Source organism: Eleutherodactylus coqui, chromosome 8 (assembly GCF_035609145.1).
Source record: "Eleutherodactylus coqui strain aEleCoq1 chromosome 8, aEleCoq1.hap1, whole genome shotgun sequence".
Classification (NCBI taxonomy): domain Eukaryota; kingdom Metazoa; phylum Chordata; class Amphibia; order Anura; family Eleutherodactylidae; genus Eleutherodactylus; species Eleutherodactylus coqui.
Genome location: NC_089844.1, coordinates 62,917,013 through 62,940,167, shown reverse-complemented (window position 1 = coordinate 62,940,167; position 23,155 = coordinate 62,917,013). Strand labels below are relative to the sequence as shown.

The following is a 23,155-nucleotide window of genomic DNA, read 5'->3' as shown; positions in this document are numbered from 1 at the left end:
ACTCTGTTGTACTGCCCCTAGCTTGGATACAAGATGTGATATGGCCCGGCATGGAGGCTCTAGTACCCTGTTGTACCGCCTCTAGCTTGGATACAAGAGATGATATGGGCAGGCATGGAGGCTCTAGTATCCTGTTGTACCACCTCTAGCTTGGATACAAGATGTGATACGGGTGAGCATGGAGGCTCTAGTACCCTTTTGTACTGCCTCTAGCTTGGATACAAGATGTGATACGGGCGGGCATGGAGGCTCTAGTACCCTGTTGTACTGCCTCTAGCTTGGATACAAGATGTGATGATACGGGGGGGGGGGGGGGGACATGAAGGCTCAAGTACGCTGTTGGGCCGCCTCTAGCTTGGATACAAGATGTGATACTTGCGGACATTGAGGCTCTAGTACCCTGTTGGGCCGCTCCTAGCTTGGATACAAGATGTGATAGTTGCGGGCATGGAGGCTCTAGTACCCTGTTGTACTGCCTCTAGCTTGGATAGAAGATGTGATACGGGTGGGCATGGAGGCTCTAGTACCCTGTTATACCGCCTCTAGCTTGGATACAAGATGTGATAAGGCAGGCATGGAGGCTCTAGTGCCCTGTTGTACTGCCTCTAGCTTGGATACAAGATGTGATACGGAAGGGCATGGAGGCATACAGGTTCCGTATGGTACACATTTGCTGTAACTGAGCCTCTAGTTCATCCAAACGCGTAGGCTTTCAAAGCTGGTATCCCAGATGGTCCTATACATGTTCTATTGATGATAAATGTAGAAGTGTGACAATGTTGTAGAGACATTTCAGTGACCTCCTTATGTGTGCAGCCAAGTATTATCCTGCCAGAAAATGCCTCCTGGAAGCAGAGGCGTAACTTGAAGCTGCTGGTCACCAGTGCAAAATCTGGAACTGGACCCCCAACTATAAAGCTTCATTAATAGTATTGGTTTGCAATATGGGGAAGAGAGACTTTATGGGCCCCCTATGGCTGCTGGGCCCAGGTGTGACCGCACCCTCTGCACCCCCTATACATATGCCCATGCCTGTAAGCCCTGTCATGAGAGGAACACATGGTGGCTGCAGGATGTTTTGAACATACTGCTGAGCTGTCATTGTTCCTATGAGAGGCCCGAGAAGAGAATATTGCAGTAGTCTATAGAGGAGATGATCAGGGCATGCACTAGCATTTTTGATGACTCAGGGTTGAGGAAAGATTGTATTTGAGAGATGTTTTTGAGATTGAGGTGGCGAGGACTTGCATGTGTGGTTTAAAGGAGAGGGCAATGTCACATGTAACAGGAAGACAGTGGACTTGTGGAGTTGGTGAGAGTATGAAGCCATTGATAGTGATGCATAGGTCTAGTGGGAGTGTAGATTGAGGTGGGAAAAAAATGAGGAGTACAGTTTTTTCCATGTGAAGTTTTCGGAGAAGGAGAGGATATGGCTGTTAGACATTCTGGGATTCTGGATAGGAGAGAGGTAACATCTGGGCCAGAGATGTAGATTTGTATCGGCTTTCATGACTTTCAAGGGTGTTCATTTTCTAAATGACTCTGTTATATTTTTTTACTTGACACTTTCTCTAACTTTGCCCGTATAATCATGCTCTTTCCTCCTCTTGGCTATATGTGCTGCACTCAGAGTGTGCTGTCAAATGTTAGATAAGCTGAGAGAATCAGAAGAATGTTCCTATCCTTATCAGCCTGACTTGTGGTTTCCATTCTCTCAGAGTCATTTTTGTACTTGCAGGCTTTCTTATTAAGTTGTAGGTTTATGTTTTATGATACTGTCTTATCTAATAATTCATTATTTCTTTGTAGGGTGAATCAGGTCCAGAAGGAGCAAAAGGATACAGAGGGGATGAAGGACCAAGCGGACCCGAGGTGTGTATACTATTCAATGTTATATCAGACAATAGCATCATTTGTAACAATAAAATTGATTAAATTTATAGTGTGATGGTGGAAACATGAGTCTAACATAGACATTACATTTGTGTAGCATAGTTGGGTAGTCGCAACATCTCCAGATTTAAAGGGGTGGTGATAGAATTAACTTTAATCAGCCATCCGTAGGATAGGTTATAAAAGTCTGATCGGTGGGGGTCTTGCCACTGATCGGTGGGCCTGTGTCATCCTCTCCTCTTCACTGTGCGTTCACTGCACTCCCCCGCAGTAAGGAGGTGATTGACTGGAGCGGCGGTTGCTCATGCACCACACCATTCATTTTCAATGGGACAGATACTGTATTTCCGTCAACCCCATTGAAATAAATGGAGTGGCACCGCAGTGTGCAGTGTGCGACATCTGCTCCGTTCAGTCTAACTTCACTGCAGATGGGTGCAGCGTGCCCATAGTGATGGGATGAGAGGGTCTAGGAACCCCTATTCTCAGGATCAATGGAAGTCTCAGCAGTGAGACCCCCACCAGCTGACCTTTATCCTTTGAATATATATACTAGATAAATGTTAAATATATATACGAAAAAGCAAAACTACAAAAATATGCTCCATAACTATGTATAAATACATGAGGGGACGATACAAGGATCTCTCCCATGATCTGTTTATACCCAGGACTGCAGCTGTAACAAGAGGACATCCTCTACGTCTAGAAGAAAGCAGGTTTCATTGCCAACACAGAATAGGGTTCTTTACTGTAAGAGCAGTGAGACTGTAACTCTCTGCCTGAAGTTGTGCTGATGGCAAAATCCATGTCTTTCTAGAGTGGAAGGATATTACAGGATATAAATATTAGGTTAATTGTTAATCCGGGTATACAGGCAGGTAGGAACTATTAGGGGTTGATCCAGGGATTAGTCTGATTGCCATTAGGGAGTCGGGAAGGAATTTTCCCTCAAAAGGGCTAATTGGCTCCTGCCTTTTGGGGTTTTTGCCTTCCTCTGGATCAACAACATAGGAGGATAAACAGGCTGGACTAGATGGACATTGTCTTCATTCAGCCTTACGAACTATGTTACTAGGTTTTACTATGTAAATGATAAGAGTCACTCTAATTTTCCCTTAATAATATGAATGATGTACTAAATAAATTGGGCTACTAATTCAAGTACATGGAATTGTAAGCTCTCCTTCATACACATTATTTTTGCAGTATTTTTAAATGCTTACAAAACTTTTTTTATGACACTTTTTTTTTTTTTAAAGCACTGCTATTGACATTCTATAAAGCGGTGAATGGGAAAAAGTCCAGAAAAAACACCATACCCAGAGCATGCTACGTTTTGAAAAAAAAGCACCATAAATGCCACAAGCCAAAACGCTTTTCTGTAATACATTTTATATTTGACTATAAATTTTAAAATAACATCTGGCTGTAGAGTTGGTGTGCATTCAGTGTAAAGGACATTTTCTTCACATCTGCCTTTTACTTCAAGTGCCACCTTAGCAGTTCCTATTAGAACTTCTAAGTTACTATTATTGCCCCGTACAAAGTGGAGCCATAATACAGCCACGTGTATGAAGCCCCAAGGTTCAGCAATCTCCACCTAGTAGTCTTGTAATATGCCATCAATGTCTATTCTCAGAAAATCCCTTTAAGGGCTTAAGCAAATGGGCGCATGCGCTAAAATGCTCGCTGCTATGGAGCGTATTAGATAGGTCCTGCCTTATCTTTCTCGCATGTAGAAATACTATGCGCAAGAAAGATAGGGCAAGTCCTACAAAGCAAAGTTATGCTGTGACCGGTGTCTAGTGACTTCACAGTCTGCATTGCTTTGAACACTTTCTCCATCCGCCAAGTGTCTGCCATGTGGCACGGTCTACCCTATAAAGGAAGTATTGGAAACCCATGGTTTCTATATTGCATTTTGCTGAGTAAAAGAGGCAACTAGATTCCGTGGTGTAAAAAAAAGAACTCTTGATGCCATATGTAGCTCTGCAGCTCGTGTTTTGTCTTCCCATATTGTGCTGAGTGGTGATTTCCGATCAGAGCCAAGATTTTAGGGACAAATGTCCAGAATGAGACTTGATGAGCTGCTTTTGATTCCCGCTGGACTATCCAGCATATGTATTAAACGGCAATCATTTGCAGCTGTTTCCTGTGTCTCCTCTGTTTCCCATTAACAATAAATCCTGCTTTTTCCTTTCATTTCTTCTTATTTTTGGCTTTATGAATTTATTGCTTCAGGGGCCTAAAGGACCAAGAGGGGCTAAAGGATTACCCGGAGAGCAAGGAGTGGCAGGCGAGAGGGTAAGCGTGTCATTGTAAAGAAGAAAGAGTTCGTTCTGCAGTATATGAGTGTAATTAAGTTGCTATTAAGCAACAAAGTAGATAATGTAGAGACTTGTTTGATACATCATAATTGTATTAGTTTTCGTGTAAGTATGTCCATGTTTGTAGAGGGTTTTACATTGTTGGGTTCCCCAGCTTTGCATAATAGAGATGGTGCGTCTACCATCACTTGATTGTTTCGATTTACGTATTGTGTTAATTCCTATTCGGTCATGAAACATGAAGGCAGTATATATCTAAGAGCAGAGGGATCTATGTATAAATAACGATCAATGCATTCAGCCAGGAATTGAAGCTAGAATGTTGCGGATGGTTTCCATCTGTCAGTACAAGGCTGAGCAGCCTATGGATTGCACATTAGTCTTGGCATGCGAGATTCCAAGAATGTCTCCATGGCCGGCTGAGGCCAGCGGAACAAACGGAAAAGGGAATGAGAATCGTAACCTTTAGAAAAGTGAAATTGAAAAAGTAAATTTGAAAATAAAGGCTTTATGTTCTGTAATTAGCTATGTACAGTATAATTATCACATATACACTGAACGATCACTGCATTAGGAACACCTACTCAATAACAGGATGGTCCATTTTTGGGGTGATCATGGCTTTCAAACATTGGGGAACAGATTCTGCAAGGTGGCAAACATCCTCCATACGCAACTCATCCCATGCCCGCTGCAGTATTTCTGTCAGTTGGTGCATATTTTGTGGTTACGTGAGTGCAGATTTAACAGCCCTTTCCAGCATATCCCAAACATGTTCAATGGGTTTACAGTCCAGTAACTTTGGAGGTCAAGAGAGTGTGGAGAATTCATTGTTGTATTCCTCCAACCACTCCCTAGTGATTCGAACTTGATGATCTGGTGCATCATCCTGTTGAAATGGGATTGTGGTTGCTAAAGACTTTTTGAAGATTTGTGTGCAGATTATCAGCTTACAGGAACCTGTAGTGTTCACCATTCAAGGATTGTGGTCTGATGACCAGATGAACCCCAGTAGTGCACACATGAGATATAGCTTCAGACTTTTTATGCCAGATGTAGACTCGGTCATCCCTATGGTTCAGCACGCAATGGGACTCGTCACTCCAGACAACCTTCTGCCATGTGTCGAAGGTCCATTGATGTCTTTCCTGGGCTTATGTAAGGTATTGCTGGCGATGATGTGAAGTCATTATTAGCACGTTTGTCAGCCTGCAGCTCTTGAACCCCAGTTGATGCAAGGTACGTTGCATGGCCATTGTGAAAATATGTCTGACTTCCCCACTGTTGTACTGCTGAGTCAGTTGGTCCATCGGGGCACATGGTTCCTGAAATACCAGACATACCACCCAACGCTCTGTGTGATCATCTGTCAGATGTCTATCCATGGTTCAACCAGCTTTGGTATGCTCTTGATACCGTAGTTTGCAAACCGTGAACAAATGCGACTGTTTCAGAAATACTGGCACCACATCTCTGGGCACCAACAATCAGTCTGAGGTCAAAGCCACTCAGATCACCATATTTACCCATGGTTGCCAAATGTTGCCTTCTGCCGTGCTGGGGAGAGGTCAGCACATTATCTGAGAACACATCCTCACACAACCATCACGTGGTACTGCGTTACCAACCACAAGATCTCATGCGCTATTTGTTCCAAATGCAGCGTTCCTTCAGTGTATAAGCACATAGCCATGTTCACTGAACTGGAGAATTTGGAAATCTAAAGGCATTACTTCCCAAGAAAGGACACCCACCTGGTTAATGCAGATATTATTGTACATTTGGGGTACAAGTGTTATCATAGCATTGCTAGAACCTCATACCAGAGTCGAACCATATCAGGTAAATAACGCTAGGGGAAAAGTCATATCCATTGTCTACATCTTAGGTTTAAATTGTATTCATTTATATATCATACACTAATAGATTTTGTCCATAGGGTGAAGATGGCCTCCCAGGAAATGGAACAGATGGGTTTCCTGGTTTTCAAGTAAGTTTTCGCAGTGAGCTTCAATATCTTTGGATGACTGATTGAATTCTCTAGCTAGGTCACCAACAAGAGTACTTAGAAATTAATTAGTCTTAAGGTGGCCATACACATTAAACTAGGGTTAGCCAAACCTGCTGACTTTGACAGGACCAGCCAACCACATGATGTATACAGGAATGTTTGGCTGAGGTTTGTTTGGCCAATATCAGAAGAAAAATCAAAACCACTTGATTGATCCTTTTGCTCTCAAGGTAGATGAGTCACTACCAGAGGTGTCTGATAGCTGCTTACTCCCCTCAGCCAAATCAAGTATACATGTGTTTGGGGAGATAAGGATGAATACCTGTGAGCCAAACAGCTATTAAAGTGACCCTCCAGTTTTGGGACAAAATTCTGTCTTAGGACAGAAGGTGATGAGAGATATATTGTCTGTAGTTCTTCTCTACCACCCTTCCGTTCCACCAATTCTGGGCTTTGTTTTCAGCCATCGAAGATGGTTGCAACAATTTTCTAACTACCTAATACACACTGTGTACTACTCTCTGATTGGCTAGTGTTGAACATATGAGCAACTCTGGCCAGTCAGAGAGCAGTAAAGTGCATAGGTAATCTAACACTACCAGTGCACTGAGGGGGATTAGATTGCATTGTCAATCTTTGCTGGTCAAAAACATGACCCAAAACAAGGATGGTGGAAAAAAACCACTGCGGGTAATATACCCCCCTTCACCTCTGCTCCTGCACCAGAATTTTGTCCTGAAACCGGAGAGTCGCTTTTAAAGTTTATGTTCATCTTTAGGCAAAACTTTGGACACTTTATGAATCAATTTTCAAATAAGAACTTTAAGAAGACATTTATTTTCATAAAGGAATTATAAATGTATGAAATGATAAGAAATAGATCGTTTTGTTAATAATAGGTTATCTTTTCCAGGGATATCCCGGAGCTCGAGGAGATCGTGGCGGAAATGTAAGCTAATGGGTATAGTGGTCACTCTGAGATTTTATTATTTTATCCTTATCGATTATACCACAAATTTAAACTTTTAATACCCAAATTTGTAATTAAATTTTCTGTAGGGAACAAAAGGGTATCCTGGACCTAAAGGAGATGAGGGAGATCCTGGCGAGCCTGGTGTGGATGTGAGTACAACAACATAAGAATGTATAACTGAAATGGTGTCTGCTTAGAATTTTGCTAGAAGGAATGTTATCTTGAACTTAAATGTATGCAGTAAAAGAACATATTTCCTTTATTCCTTATGTAGAGAAGTTAATTACTGTAGTAATGACTATTCTGACTATAAACTGTAACAGCAAGTCTCCTAGCTGTGAAGATAAAAGTCTAGTGGTCACTGCCACCACCTGGTACTGGCATCCTGATTTTGTTCTGGAAGTTTTCCATTCCCTTTTCTGCACCATGTTTGTCCCACTTCTTTTCTTTTACTTCCCGGTGTTCCCTCCCCATTCTATCCATAGTAAACATCCCATTTAGCGGGAAAGGAACAGTTTTCTGGGCTCAATCTGATGAATTCCTTTACAGTAACTGCTAAATTGTATAATTAAGGAAAAGTAATTAGGAGGAACACTATGAAAATGGTATTTATTTTCTAATTTCAGAATAATGTACCTGGGGTGTTGGGGCCCAAAGGAGCAAAAGGCTACAGAGGCCCAGAAGGATCACAGGTAAGTTACATAGATTAGCGTAAATATTTTTTATCACAGTTTTTTAATGTTGTTGAGCTCCCATTGACAATATTAAATCTTTTTATAAGTTTGCTTTTTCTTCAGTTTTCCATATTTTCAACTTTCTTCACTTGTAGGGACCTCCTGGACCTTCAGGACCACCAGGCCCAGATGTAAGTCATGACCTACTTTTCAGCCTTGCCACTATATCTTTTATCTACATTTTCTAGTCAGTGATCTAACCAGTAAAGACAGATTCTGTGACTACTGGCTGTGGTAACCAAACTTCCAGTAACTTGCATCAAAAACTCTGGCTTGGCATAAATACTGTAGTTTGCCCGTTGCTGGCATTAGGAGATTCCATAAAAATGGTAAGACATATGAAACATATATTCCAAGTGACTCATACAGCATCTAAATTTGGAGACTGGAAGGTATCCATAGTTAGAGATTTTTATTGGATGCCTGCTTTATCCATTTACTGTACTTACAGTTGAAAGTACATTTTATTGTTCTGTCCACAGGAGTGTGAAATTCTGGATATTATCATGAAAATGTGTTGTAAGTATTAATTGTTTTTCAACTACACGCTCTAATGTGAAATTCAGAGTTAAAAATGTATTAATTACTATTTTTACAAAACTATGGCTCTGATGAAGCCATAAAATTGTAATTCAACAAGCATGGGAGTTATGTCTCCCAAATCTATAGTGTGTGCTTATTGTAGGCCGTCTGCTATTCAGAAATTGAATATATGAGTGGAGCTGTCATGTTGCTTCAAATGGAATAAAGCATAGTGTTCTAAAAGCAGTAGAAAAAGTACTGCACTCGTTAATAAAAGTTATTTAGCTTAGCAGTGATGAGTAAACTTTTGAAAAGTTTGGTTTAGCCGATTCGCGGATTCAGTCCAAATTAGTTCAAACCAAACCTGAAGTTCACCGAAACACCTAAAACTGGTGTATAACACTGCCTAACACAGATTGTTATATCGGGCTCTTATGGCTCTTATACACCAGTGTTGAGGACTAGCATTGAGCAAACTGAACCAGTAGACCCCTGTTTTGGGTAGAACTTTGCTAAAAGCTTGGTTTGGAGTAGGGCCAAACTGAACTTTTAGCAAAGTTCAACTTGAAACAGGGTTCTCCTGGTTTGGCTCACTCAACACTAATACTGAAGGTCTTTTTGTGAGGACTTTATACATCTCCTATAAAAGAAAAAAAAATCTAATGCACACGTTTTTTGATATAAACCAGTTGCTTCCCATGCACACTAGACCTGGCAGCTTGAAAAGAGTCCTGGCTCTACTTGACATGTGTGGCTATTTAATCAATGACATGATTATTTCAGCTGCTTACTTAGCCCATGGTTGGCTATAAAAGCTGCAAATGCCAACTCCACCAAGTACACATCTCTGGCTAGGGTTGCTGTATGCCTAATTTGTGGTATAGAAACCATCTGAGCACCAAACACTTCCATAAACCAAAAAAATAGAAAAGTCTTTTTTAAATTGCTAGATCTTAAAAAGTTACTATTGGCTTTACAAACTAGTCTTGAAGGACTTAAGTTTGTTATAAAATAGCATATGCTATTTATTTAATAGTTTTTTGGTCTGTATTTGTATTGCTTTGTGCACTTATTTACTTATGGCTTACTGGTCATGCCCTAAAATATTCTGCACAGCAAGCAATAGTAACCTTCTGGTTTTCAGACATTTGATGCAGATTAGTGAGTTGACAGCCAAACCAATTGCAAAAATAAAAGTCCTCAACATACACTCAAGTACTGTGCTTCTTTGGCTTTTAAAAGGGTATTCCTATCTATAGAGTCTTATGGCATATGCTTAGGATACGCCATACAAGTTAAGAGATGTGGGTCCCGTCTTCGGAATGCTCACCTATTTCAAAAATGAAGCCCAACCACTTGTGGACTGACTTTATTCAGCGGCTGGGGATAGTTGGGAGTTGCAGAAACAGCCCACAGGGTTGTCTTATGCCTTTTTGTAATTCCCATAGAAGTAAATTGAAGTTCTGGAAACAACATAGCACAGTGAGCTACATTGTTTCCGTAACTCTCAAAATATCAAAACAGCATAGTCTACTGCTTTATGCTGTTCCTGGAACTCACATTTACTTCTATGGAAGTTATGGAAACCACATAAGATAGCCGACTTGGCTGTTTCTTTAAGTGCTGGCCACCCTGGCTGTAGCATATAGGAGAGTATTCCCATCTTGGACCTTTAACTCTGAGATCTCCAGGCCATAGGGTTGAGTGACTGATCAGGAGTTTGCTAAAACCAGTGATCACTCTAAGGTTTAAGTAGACAACAGGTCAGTATGCCAAATAAAAGACGCAACCTATCATTATCTAGAGGCATCCAGAAAGCATATTGCTAATCTCTAAAAACTAATGGCATGTTTCAGAAAAATAGAGAAGTCCTCATCGAAATTACACTTGACATATTGAGTTGAAAAAGACATGTTTAGGGTTCTTTGACTTTACATAATGTTCCTCAGATGTTTATTCTTTCCCTCTGATGTTGTGTGTTCTCAGTAAAAACTGTCTTTCAAAAGTGCAAAGAGTCAAGCTCCTTATGTAGCTGTGCTTACTTCATGTCTCTGTGATAGCGGGCCTGTTTATTATCATCTGGATCTTTGATGTTGAAGTTGTTTTTGACAAGCTGATTCTCATTGCCTTCTAACTTTTTTTCATTTTCAGCTTGCTGTGGTAAGTATGCATTAACATTTGTGTTTGTGCATCTATATCTAATTTTTTCCTCTAAGCTCAACCATATCTGTCTTTCTATATTCCCAGATGTGGGCAACTAGTACTAACATCTAAAAGTTCAAATTACTTTCCATATGCATGATCTATCCTTCTGGCTAGATATGTTACCCTGCTCTTCTCTTATGCATTGGCATTGTACTTTTCATTATCAGTGTTTGATATTTCTGGTTGAGAGACAATCCTTTCTCCTAAGCAACTTTACACTTGATGCCCATCATCTAGTATAGGAAGTGCCTGTAGCTGTCGATAGCTTTCCATCATTCATTGACTTATCACACTTTACAGTTTTGATAATGTTAATGTTGTCCAAATGTCTCCTGCAGAATGCACCTGTGGTCCCATTGATGTTCTCTTCGTTGTCGACAGTTCTGAGAGTATTGGAAGCTCTAACTTCCAGATAGCCAAAGAATTTATCATAAAGGTCATCGATCGACTGAGCAGAGATGAACATGTCCAGGTTAGAAAACACAGAACTTTGCCTTCAGGGAAGCCTTATTTGTTAAACACTTACTACAATATACATTGACTATACAGGAAGTTAATGGTGATGCTTTGCTTTTTTTTTCATAGCTATCCAACTTAACACAACGACATCTTTATAAAATTTGCCTCAAACTCCATTTGTGGCTTTTTCGAGGTCCTTCAAATTGGAATCCCTGTGGAAAGTAAAATTAGAATCACTATGGAAAACTCCCTGTTAAAGAGTTTATGTTCCATGTCTACTTATTTTTCTACCAGTGTAGTTAACAGAATTAGTCTTTCCGTGCTCTGACTAAGATATACTAGACTATTAAAATTCCCATATTTTCACTATTACCTAATGTACAGACTTTTTGTACATTTCATATGCTCATTGTGTAGTGTTTACATAGCCGACAGTGTCAATATTCTCTTTTTTTTTTCGGATTTCAGTTTAACACTGGGAAATCTCGAGTTGGAGTGGTACAGTACAGTCATGGGAATACTCAGGAATCCGTGGCCATGGGAGATCCCAATATCAACACCATCGGCCAGTTGAAGGAGTGAGTGACACTTAGCATAAAAAAATCTAGACAGTCAGTATAAAGCCATGAAACTAGGATTAGAGATGAGCGAGCACGCTCGGATAAAGCAGTTACTCAAGCGAGCATCGCTCTTCTCGAGTAACTGCTTACTGGTCCAAGCAGGTACGGGGGGCGGGGGTGAGCGGGAGCAGCGGGGGGTAGGGGGAGAGTGAGAGAGATCTCTCTCCCCCGCTACCACCCGCCGCCCCCCGGAGCCTGCTCGGACCAGTAAGCAGTTACTCAAAGAGCGATGCTCGCCCGAGTAACTGCTTTATCCGAGCGTGCTCGCTCATCTCTAACTTGGATACATATTTAATTACAAATTTAATCATAACCTTGATTACAGTAAATGTCAGGGTTTTTTTTTACTTGCAATGGCAACAAAAAACACGCAAGACTTCTTGCTTTACAAAAAACATCTCATATTTGCGACATTTTCTTCTCTCCAGGGCAATTAAGAACTTGGGATGGATAGCAGGAGGCACATGGACAGGAGAGGCACTTGCTTTTACAAAAGATAACCTACTGAAACGGTTTGAATCTGATAAGAGAGTGGCCCTAGTTTTAACGGATGGGCACTCTGATATCCTGAGAGACAAAACACCACTCAATACTCTGTGTGAGGTTACCCCGGTAAGGAAGCATCTGTGCTCTTTATAGTTTCCATGCCGTATCTTGGCACTTGGCTTATATCTTCTTTACTCAACAGGTGGTTTCTCTTGGAGTAGGAGACATCTTCCAGTCCCCTCCCAATCCTGACCAACTGGGTGATATTGCTTGTGGTGGAGCAACATATTCAAAGGGGCTGTCTTTACAAAGGACAAGCTATACAGAACTGTTGGAAGATGGTTTCCTACAGAATGTAACTGCTCATATATGTAGAGGTAAGACAAACACATCTAAAACTGCATAGCATTTAATAGAAATTGCTTATAGAAGATGTACCCACTTGCTACAATTTTCTTTATTCCTCTTACAGAAAAGAAGTGTCCAGATTACACTTGTGCCAGTAAGTATCTTATCATTTCATTTAAAACTTTTTGGTTAAAATCGGACATATTTTTACGTTCATCCAGTCTACTCTTTTTTACTGTTGAAAGCAATATCAAACTATGCTCCCAGAGATGATACGTATCACTCTAGCCATTTGACCGTATCATGATCAAGTCCTGATAACTCATTTCCTTCCTTTTTTCTCTAGTCAAATTTGAGGTTCCTGCTGACATCACTTTGCTTGTGGATAGTTCTACCAGTGTTGGAAGCCGAAATTTTGAGATGAGCAAAGGCTTTGTACGGCGTGTGGCACAACGTTTCCTACAAGCCCAGAGTCCAGGATTCGACTCTGTGCGTCTTTCAGTGGTGCAATACAGTGGCCAAAATGAACAACAGGTTGAGGTACAGTTCCTGTCCAACTACACAGAGGTTGTGAGTGCGATAGATAAGATGAAGTTCATCAATGGCGGCACAGATGTAGGAGCAGCGTTGCGTGCAGTGACAGACCTTTTCCGTGAAGATGCAGCACCTGGAGCAAGCAAGAAGCTACTGTTGTTCTCAGATGGCAATACCCAAGCAGAGGACTCTCTTCTAAAGGCTGTACAAGATGCCCGGGCTGCAGGAATTGAGATCTCTGTTTTGTCAATAGGAAGTCGCCCCCAGGAGGATAATCTACGTATACTTCTAACTGGTGCTCCTGCAGATTCTAAAGTTGTCTTCAGTGACAAAAGCCTGTTCAGAATCCCTGATTACTCCTCTCTACTTAAAGGTGTCTTCTACAAGACCGTGAGCCGCAGGGTATCTCTGAAACCCCAGTAAATTTACAGCCCAACTCTTCCTGACACAATGGGCCTGAATTGCCACTCGGCCATATGCACTGTGATCTAAGATAATAATGAATGGGTACAACTTTACATTCTATCCTATCACAGGCTCTCATACCTTTTATAGAAAAGTTTAATAAAAAAACGTCATGCCACTTTCAATTTGAGCTTAATATTTTAGATTCATCTTGCACTGTAGATATGGAGAATGAAGCACCCATATATTTTAACACTCCAGTGAAATGCAATCTTGGGTGCTTACAGGGTATTATGCTAATAAAGTATTGGTGTTTTTGATGTTTCAATCTTTTAAAAGGTATGAGAGTTGTGCAACAAGGGTTATGTGTGCAATTTGTCTGCACTCTTCATGAGCCGTAAATTCATATGTTCACACAACCACAATATGGCCGCATTTTAGCGTCCATATTACAGCTCCAACACTTGAATCCCCGTGGTTTTACAGAACACATTTCCATGACTGTAGAGTTCTATGGTGAGCTAACTATGGCTCAGTACAACTACAGATGTTCTAGGTTTTGCAGCTGCATTGTAGGGAAGCTAAAATGCAGCTATATTATGAGCGTCTGATTAGGCTATACAGAATTTGATGCCAATCCTAAAAAAATCACCATATGATTAAATTCTTTAGTATTTCAATGTAGTCAAGTTTTTCTTGAAATTCTTGCAGAAAAAAAATTACAGATTCCAATTAAAGTGACCCTCCGATTTCGGGACAAAGTTCTAACCCGGTATTGGAGGGCGTGGGGTGTATATCGCCTGCAGTTATTCTTCTCTGCCATCCCTCTGATCCATTAGCATCAAGTCCCATTCTCAGCCATTCAAAGTGGTCAATGCAATCTTCAGCATACCTAATCCCCACAATGCATTACTAGTGTTAGACTACTAATGTGCTGTATCTGCTGTCTGATTGGCCAGAATTACACACATGCTCAGCACTGGCCAATCAGAAAGCAGTGCACATTAAGTTAAAAAACTGTTGCAGCCATCTTGGACAGCCCAAAAGGGAGCCTCAAACCAGCAACTTGGAGGGGCAGCAGAGAAGAACAACTGCAGGTAATAAACCCCTCATCTCCTCCTGTCCCAGCACGGAATTTTGTCCCAAAACCAGAAAATCACTTTAAGATATTGGAAACACTGTAAATTCAAATACTACTTTAAATAGATAGGACCACTATAATCTGTCATTTGTAAGATTTGTCACAAAGAGTGCCTTAAAAGGAAAGTGACACTGTTGTAAAATGCATCTGTCGCCTATGCATATGGCCGTTTGGTAAGCCAATCAGTCTGTGGGATCATATGTGACTAATCCATACTGATCCTAAATGCTTAATTCCTAAGATCATCTCTGCGTATAGATGTCCATAATTAATTTTAAAAGAATGACTATTTAGCTTGTAAGATGGTTAGATGGAAGATGAAGAACTGTAATAACACTAGATAAAAGTTTGTGAAAGTGGAAGCACGTTAGTTGACATAAAAAAAAATAGAAAGAATGACAATTAATTACAAACCGCCCCCCCCCCAAAAAAAATTATATTTTATTTACTAAGTTCTGTATAAAACCAAAGAAGATTGTGTAGATTTAATTTCATGTACTGCATCCCTTTAATCTTTACTCCTGAGTGTAATTGTCTTCTTCACAATCTGGCAGTCTGTTCAGAAACTCTTTCATTGTTCAAAATCCCACTCATCGAGAGACCGAACTTAACATTTTTGGCCCTGATGCTGAATTTCTAATAGGACCTCCAACCATCATGTCCCATTTATAGTACAGATGCCATTTTAAGTGGCCGAGGTGCCAGTGGACCATCTTAGGCACCATTGTCCTGGTATGGCAGCAAATACAACTCCCCCCCCTATAGTTACACTCCTACACTCATCCCATTGGTATTTGTGGGTTAGAAGAAACTCAAAAGTCATATAAGACTCATATATTGATGGGATTTAAAAAAAGTGGAATATGAGTTTAATTTTGTTGCTATAAACCCGGATATTATTTTAATGTTTCCTTCATTTTACTTTTGCAAAAGTAAGCAGAGCAAAACAAGTGTCAGAGGGGCCATATTGTCTTATTTCTACCTAACAAGGAATTACAGAAACCCATTTGTTCTCAGTGCAGTCTTAAATGTAATTCCGAGTCTGATACAATCACCCTGAACATGAAGGGTTAAAATATTTCCTTCATATTGGTGCTATATTCAGGGAAATGAAGGACGTGATATCTCTTGACCATTATGCTGTTGGCTGTGACACTTGCTATGGGGGTTATTGAACTGCACTGTGTTGTTCCAAGACCCATGTACATTTCAGTCTCTGCTTACTTTGGTCTCTGAATAAAGTGTTTTACAACCGTTGTGTCTTCATTCTGAGTTATTGCACGTATGTAATTAGTGAGGAGTATGCAGCTAATGATTACATGCTTGTATAGGTTCTTGGCAGAACAGCTGTGTGTGGTCTCTAGTGTCTGGAATTACTTTGCATACTGCACTAAACAGAAAAATAAATTGCAGCCATGGATGTAACCAATGGCGGAATGGTGGGATTTTGGTCCACAGAACATGTACATGGACAAATCTAGCTTTAATTACATTCTAAATTAAAGAAGACTTTTCAGCTAAAGCCACCTATAGTTTTATATTAAAACTTACCTGCTCTGCCCTGAATAACCTTTAAACTAATTGGGACCCCTTGAAAAAGGACACATACTGCCCTGTAATTTCACCGACTTTCCTGGTCAAGTTGGCTTGGCACTTCCAGTTTTTGACTCTCGGTATGCCCCGTGTCCAATTAGGCACTTTCCCCCTCATCTTGAATCTCGGATCGTGAGCTCTCAGAAGTTATCATGACATCTCACAATTTCATTAAAAGTGCTATTTTTTTTTTTTAATGAAGAAGTAATTACTCCATAAGCATTAATTAAGGCTTATTGATTTATTACTGTTTTATTATTGTAGTAAATGATGCAGTTTTGGGGCTCCTTCACATAGGTGCTGCGATATCTAACCACAGCGCGGCCACAATGTGGCAGAAAATCGTACAAGCGAGATGCCGCCATGACCAAATCATGGCTGCATTTCCCGTTTATATGCCCATTCAGATGGCCCAGGTGTGGCGAGTATACAGTGAGCTCGGAATACCATCGGGCAGAGAGAAAGAGTTTAGCTCTGCTAGACTCTCTTCCCCCTTCCTGCTCCCTCTCTGCCCCTTGTGAGCAAAGGGAGGGGGCAGGATGGGTCGGGAGCTAGCGTGGTAATCTCCTGCCCAATCCCACCACCTCACTTTGCCAACAGCCGGCAAGGGGCGGACGGGGGGGGGGGGGGGGGAGTTAGGAGAGCCTCTGCTAAACTCCCTCCAACCCCCTTTTTCGGCACCTCCCATAGGCTCCCACAGAAGTCTATTTCACTGGCTGCTGTATCCAAGCTGTAAGATAGTTCCATACCTATCTTTTCCGGCCGTCGTAAAAACGTCCGACTGTTTTTCGCAACTGAAAATCAGCCATCCGAATTGATGCATTGGCTCCTATGCATCAGATGATCGCGTATATCACCTGGCCGTGAAAACGAGGCTGATATATGCTCGTGTGAATAAGCCCCTATTCAAAATGTGAGATCTAGTGATAAGTTGCAAGATCTCACGATCCAAGACTGTAATAGACCACACAAAGAAATACTGCTGAACAACTAATCCTATGTTCACTTATAAGTATTGAGGTCCACAAGGCACCCTTTGTGCCCATCATGTGCCAGATCTGACACTTCAGAAAATGAAAAGCGCTCATATTGACGCAGCCTAATAGGCCAATGTCCATAAAAGTTCATCAAATGATTCAAAAATGCCATAAGCCCACTAAGGTAGAAAGTGAGCAAAAAAGATTACAAATATTAAAACAAATGAGTAAGCCTGTCAAGTTTCAAACTGTCATATAGCACCTTGTGCACTCCAAGTAATATATCCATGGAAAATGCAGGTTGTCACTTGTTTTCTTCACTCCCGTGACACCTTCAGCTTTTCTGATAGGTGTGTTAGTTGCCTCATCAGGTAATTTTTTGAACTCCTCTTGTTACTGTCACTGACAACGGTCAGATACTTTCTGATATAAGGGGGCAGATAGCTGCATCCCCTCAACATGCAGGCGGCTAAACTGCGAAATGAGGGAGCCGAATACACCTGTGCTGGACACCGATGAGACAGCCACTCACACAACCTCCTATATAGAGGGGGTGGCTGCTTGGTGTATACTCCCACAGAGAGTGGATACAAAGTACCAGACCTTCTGACACATGTAGTCCACCATGCAGACTAGCAACCTATTAATGACACCATAATAGTTCGGCGGGCTGCTCTGCATCGTAAAAAGTGGACCACATTGGTACAGCCACTCTGGGCTCCCCCTGGAGTTTGAAAGCCGCACTGCATGTGAATAATGTATAATAAATGCGAGGTATTAGTTGGATTTTGGCCAAAAACTTTAGCTCACAAGCCGATCATCAAGGCTCCTCGCGTCTTGTGAGTCCCTACACTAATATAAATGTATCACAGAAAGGAAAACATAAAATCAAACAACCACTGAGAACGGCCAGATACTTACTGATACAAGATGGCAGATAGCTGCATCAACATGCAGGCGGCTAAATCGCCAAATGAGGGAGCCAATTACACCTGTGCTGGACACCGATGAAACAGCCACTCACACAGCCTCTTGATGTAGAGGGGGGTGGCTGCTGGGTGTATACTCCTGCACAGAGAAGATACAAAGTGCCAGACTTTCTCACAAGACACGATCGGCTTGTGAGCTAAGGTTTTTGACCAAAATCCAACTAATACCTTGCATTTATTATCAATTATTCACATGCAGTGCAGCTTTTAAATGCCAGGGGAGCCCAAGGTGGCAGTACCAATGTGGTCCACTTTTTGAGGTGCAGAGCATCCTGCCAAACTATTATGGCGTCATTAATAGGTTGCTGGTCTGCCTGGTGGACTACATGTATCTACTCTGTGCAGGAGTATACACCAAGCAGCAACCCCCCTCTGTATTAAGAGGCTGTGTAAGTGGCTGTTTCATCAGTGTCCAGCACAGATGTAATTGGCTACCTCATTTGGCAGTTTAGCTGCCTGCATGTTGAGGGGATGCAGCTATCTGCCCTCTTGTATCAGTAAGTATCTAGCCATTCACAGTGATTGTTTGATTTTATATTTTCCTTTCTGTGATACACCTCTTGTTACTGTATTTCCTCATTTTAGGCTGAAATGGCACATCCAACAAGCACACTTCCTGTAAACATATCATAACTAGAAGGGTTGATGACGTGGGTATCTTCTAACTGACTGTCTTGGGGTGAAGTAGGAACTTTTCAAATGTTGATCCAGGGATCATTCTGACTGCCATTATGGAGTTGGGAAGGAATTTTAACCCCCCAAAATAAGGGGTAAATTGGCTTCTGCCTCATTATTTTGTTTGTTTTTTTTTGTATTCCTCTGGATCAACAAGGGGAGGTGGAAACAGGCTGAACTGGATGAACACTTGTCTTTTTTCAGGCTAACCTACTATGTTGTTATATGTTGTCTTATGACCAATAACTTGCACTTTTTTCACTGTGCGTAGAAATGTTTACTATAAGGGAAAAGATAAAAGTGGAATCATAATCATAAGTCATGTCCATATCTATTTACTGCTACAATAATAAACAACCTTAAACTTCAAAGTTTTCTGTAGTGTATCAACAATAGAAAAGACTAATTAAATATATTGTAAGAGGATCTACAACCAAAAATGGACATTGAAGTTAATTCTTATAAATTAATAGCTGATATACTCGGCTTTGCCCGATTTAATTTGATACAGGTGTTTATGTGTTGTTTGCGCAGAAAATTTTATGAAGTCAAGGTTACTTTAGAGTAACCAAGGAATACAATATGTATACACATAGAGAAGCCTTAGATTCTCCTCAGGCTGCATGTACCGATGTCCCACTGCAGAATATGCCACCCCTCCCACTCTCCTCATTTAGGACCTAAAGAAAGCTTGTGCCAAATTTCCACCTTGGATGACACAGAGAAGTTACATTACATAGGGGTGCACTTACTTTTGCTATTAGAATTGAATAATCGAGTTGCGACTCCTTTGATTTTCCTATTTAGGACCAAAAGAATGGTCATGCCAAATTTCATGTTTGTATGAAACCGGGAAGTAAGAGAATTAGATTAGGTGCATTACCTAGGGGTGCCAATACTTTTGCACTTACAATTGAATTATCAAGTTGTGAGCCCTTTACTTTTCCTATTTAAGACCTAAACAATGGTCGTGCCAAATTTCATGTTTGTACGACACCAGGAAGTTACATTACATAGGGGTGCCAATACTTTTGCACTTAGCATTGAATAATTGAATTGTGACCCCTTCACTTTTCCTATTTAGGACCTAAAGAATGCTCCTGCTAAATTTCATGTTTGTACGACATCGGAAAGTTAGAAAATTAGATTTGGTACATTAAACAGGGGTGCCAATTAGAGATGAGCGAACGTACTCGTTTAGGGCAATTTCGCAATTGAGCATCGCTTTTTTCGAGTAACTGACTACTCGAGCGAAAAGATTCGGGGGGGCGCCGGGGGGTGAGCTGGGGGTTGCAGAGGGGAGTGGGGGGGGGGAGAGAGAGAGCTCCCCCCTGTTCCCCACTGCTACCCCCCGCTCCACCACACCGCCCCCCGGAGCCCCCCAAATCTTTTCGCTTGAGTAGTCAGTTACTCGAAAAAAAGCGATGCTCGATTGCGTTCGCTCATCTCTAGTGCCAATACTTTTGCACTTAACATTGAATTCTCGAGTTCTGACCCCTTTACTTTTCCTATTTAGGACCTAAAGAATGCTCCTGCCAAATTTCATGTTTGTACGACAGCGGGAAGTTAGAGAATTAGTGGCGAGTCTGTAAGTGAGTCAGTCAGTGAGGGTTTTCACCTTTATATACATAGATAAGGACATGACTGTAAAGTAAAGTAACTAAATACTATATCAACCAGAACCGAGTAAATACTATATGTTGGGAATGTGATGAGACTAGCAGGCCGATAAAATACAAAGTAGTACACATTTCAGGGTGCATTTTATATGGTGTTGATTTTTCTGTTAATTTTTACGAATGATGAACTTTCGGCAGCTCCCTTACCTATATTCATTTAGGTTGGTGTTTATGTTACAATTAATTGATAATCATCTTTTTCTAATTAGTTGCTTGTAGTTTTACAACCCTTCTGCCCTTGCTGCAAGGATAATCATCTCAGCAACCAAGCTGATCACTAAGAGCTATAGTGCAAAGCTAGGGGCAGTCTGAACTACTGATGAAAGAGTAGCTTAGATCACAGCATAAACTATGCAGCTTATCCATTGTATCTGATCATCACAACACCCTAAGGCCACTTGCACACGGCCAAGTCGGATCCCGCAGCAGAATCTGACCCTGTGCCTGCCCGGTGATCCCTGCGTACTTGTCCGCAGTCTTCATATTCTGTACTGCAGATGTGCCGGCTGGCGCACATGCACGGTACAGATTATCCCGCACCATCGCTAGGTAATAATGCGGATCCTGCGTCCGTTCCGCAATGATAATTAAGGAAGAGCCGCAAGTCGGATGCTTCCTTTAACTTCCCTCCGATCTTTTGGTTTCAGGTCTCATTTTCGGCAGTCTAAGATGACCGATGCAATCTTCAGACTACGTAATCCCACAGTGCATTGGTAGTGTTAGACTACTAATGCACTATACATGCTGTCTGATTGGCCAGAGCTGCTCATGCAATACAGAAAACAGAGCCTATAACTAGTGGATCAGAGGAGAAACAGAGAAGAACAACTGCAGGTAATACACGCCCTCTGGTTATGGGACAGAATTTGTCCCGAAACAGGAGGGTTGCTTTAAACAGTTCTCTGTCCAGTCACTTAAAGGGGTTGTCCCGCGCCGAAACGTTTTTTTTTTTTTTTCAACCCCCCCCCCCCCGTTTGGCGCGAGACAACCCCGATGCAGGGGTTAAAAAAGAACACCGCACAGCGCTTACCTGAATCCCCGCGCTCCGGTGACTTCTTACTTACCTGCTAAAGATGGCCGCCGGGATCTTCTCCCTCGGTGGATCGCAGGGCTTTTGTGCGGTCCATTGCCGATTCCAGCCTCCTGATTGGCTGGAATCGGCATGTGATGGGGCGGAGCTACCAGGAGCCGGTCTCAGGCACGAGCGGCCCCATTCAGAAAACAAGAAGACCGGACTGCGCAAGCGCGTCTAATCCGGCGATTAGACGCTGAAAATTAGACGGCTCCATGGAAACGAGGACGCTAGCAACGGAGCAGGTAAGTGAAAAACTTCTGATAACTTCTGTATGGCTCATAATTAATGCACAATGTACATTACAAAGTGCATTAATATGGTCATACAGAAGTGTATAGACCCACTTGCATTCGCGGGACAACCCCTTTAATACGAGTTTCCCTTTCTGCATATCATGCTATTGAATATTATGACTTTGCTGTCCCTTTAAGACTAAGATTTTGCAATTGGAAGTATAAAGAAAGGTCAAGTACAAACCAAATAAAATCTTACATATTTATTGAAAACTTTTGAATAAAGTCATGCAAGAGATCCAAGTCCATAAGACACGCATTTTGAACAGGAATGTTCTTACTCATAGGTAATTGATTTGGATCTGTTGCACGGTTTTATTTTAAAGTTTTCAATAAATATTTAAGATTTTATCTGGATTGTACTGGACCTTTTTATACATTTGGATTCCCTTCGAGCCATTGTTGAGGCCCTGCACTCCCCCATTTAGTTTTAGACCCTGCTTATATAAACTTTAGCACTGTGAACACATCAAGATTTTCTCAGTTTTTCAACTAGACTAAAGTTATTCTGGCTGTATGCAGGTTTTTAATGAGTATATTACACATAGGAAGCAATGGTATCCCATCCGTCATTTTCTTGACCTGACATTCATTTTTAGTTTTGGCCGATTCTCAGGGTACATTAGACAAATGAGAAAATTGTTGCTCTCCTTCGACAACAGATGGTCTGTAGTACAAACAACTAACTTGAACACAGGAAACTCAATGATAACAATTCTGATGAAACACTAAAATTTAACGGACTGCTGTTAACAACGCACATCGTATTCCAAGAGATGTTCGCATTCTTCAGCTTGTCATCTTTGCCTTGTCTGTAACCTTCTCTTCCTAGTAGTGATAATTAGAAATAACATTAAATAAATTAGAAAGACTTAACGAAGAGGTTATACAGTGCTACGCATCATTAATAATGTTGGTGATAATTAGGATAATTTTGCGGAGTATACACTACTCGTGGCAACATTTTGGCAATGCCAGATTTGTTGAAGTTGGTGTACAATGGGGGAGATTTATCAATATTTCATTGGAGGTAGGAATTTAACCCTTTGCAATCCAAATTTGGATTCAGGGTTTCCTAGGGGGCTTTCTCTTTCTGCCATTATACAATAGCGCCATCTGCTGGCTAGAGCCAGTACTGCAGTATGTGACATGGTGGAGAGGCCCCCCGACAACAGAGCAGCTAGTAATATACAATAAGAATACCCTGCCGGAC

At 41.3% G+C, this 23,155-nt stretch overlaps 1 protein-coding gene across 1 annotated transcript in view; it reads left to right on the top strand.

The window, feature by feature from the left end:
* Positions 1-15,915, top strand: part of COL6A1 (collagen type VI alpha 1 chain) — a 45,879-nt gene extending 29,964 nt beyond the window's left edge. Inside the window, exons 21-35 of the mRNA XM_066575735.1 lie at positions 1,810-1,872; positions 4,138-4,200; positions 6,163-6,213; positions 7,148-7,183; positions 7,294-7,356; positions 7,834-7,899; positions 8,037-8,072; positions 8,424-8,460; positions 10,615-10,623; positions 11,007-11,140; positions 11,596-11,705; positions 12,176-12,359; positions 12,436-12,610; positions 12,706-12,735; positions 12,928-15,915. Coding sequence (XP_066431832.1) covers positions 1,810-1,872; positions 4,138-4,200; positions 6,163-6,213; positions 7,148-7,183; positions 7,294-7,356; positions 7,834-7,899; positions 8,037-8,072; positions 8,424-8,460; positions 10,615-10,623; positions 11,007-11,140; positions 11,596-11,705; positions 12,176-12,359; positions 12,436-12,610; positions 12,706-12,735; positions 12,928-13,538 — 1,668 coding nt within the window. The 3' untranslated portion in view covers positions 13,539-15,915. The remainder of the gene's footprint in view (positions 1-1,809; positions 1,873-4,137; positions 4,201-6,162; positions 6,214-7,147; positions 7,184-7,293; positions 7,357-7,833; positions 7,900-8,036; positions 8,073-8,423; positions 8,461-10,614; positions 10,624-11,006; positions 11,141-11,595; positions 11,706-12,175; positions 12,360-12,435; positions 12,611-12,705; positions 12,736-12,927) is intronic.
* The last annotated feature ends 7,240 nt before the right edge of the window (positions 15,916-23,155 follow it).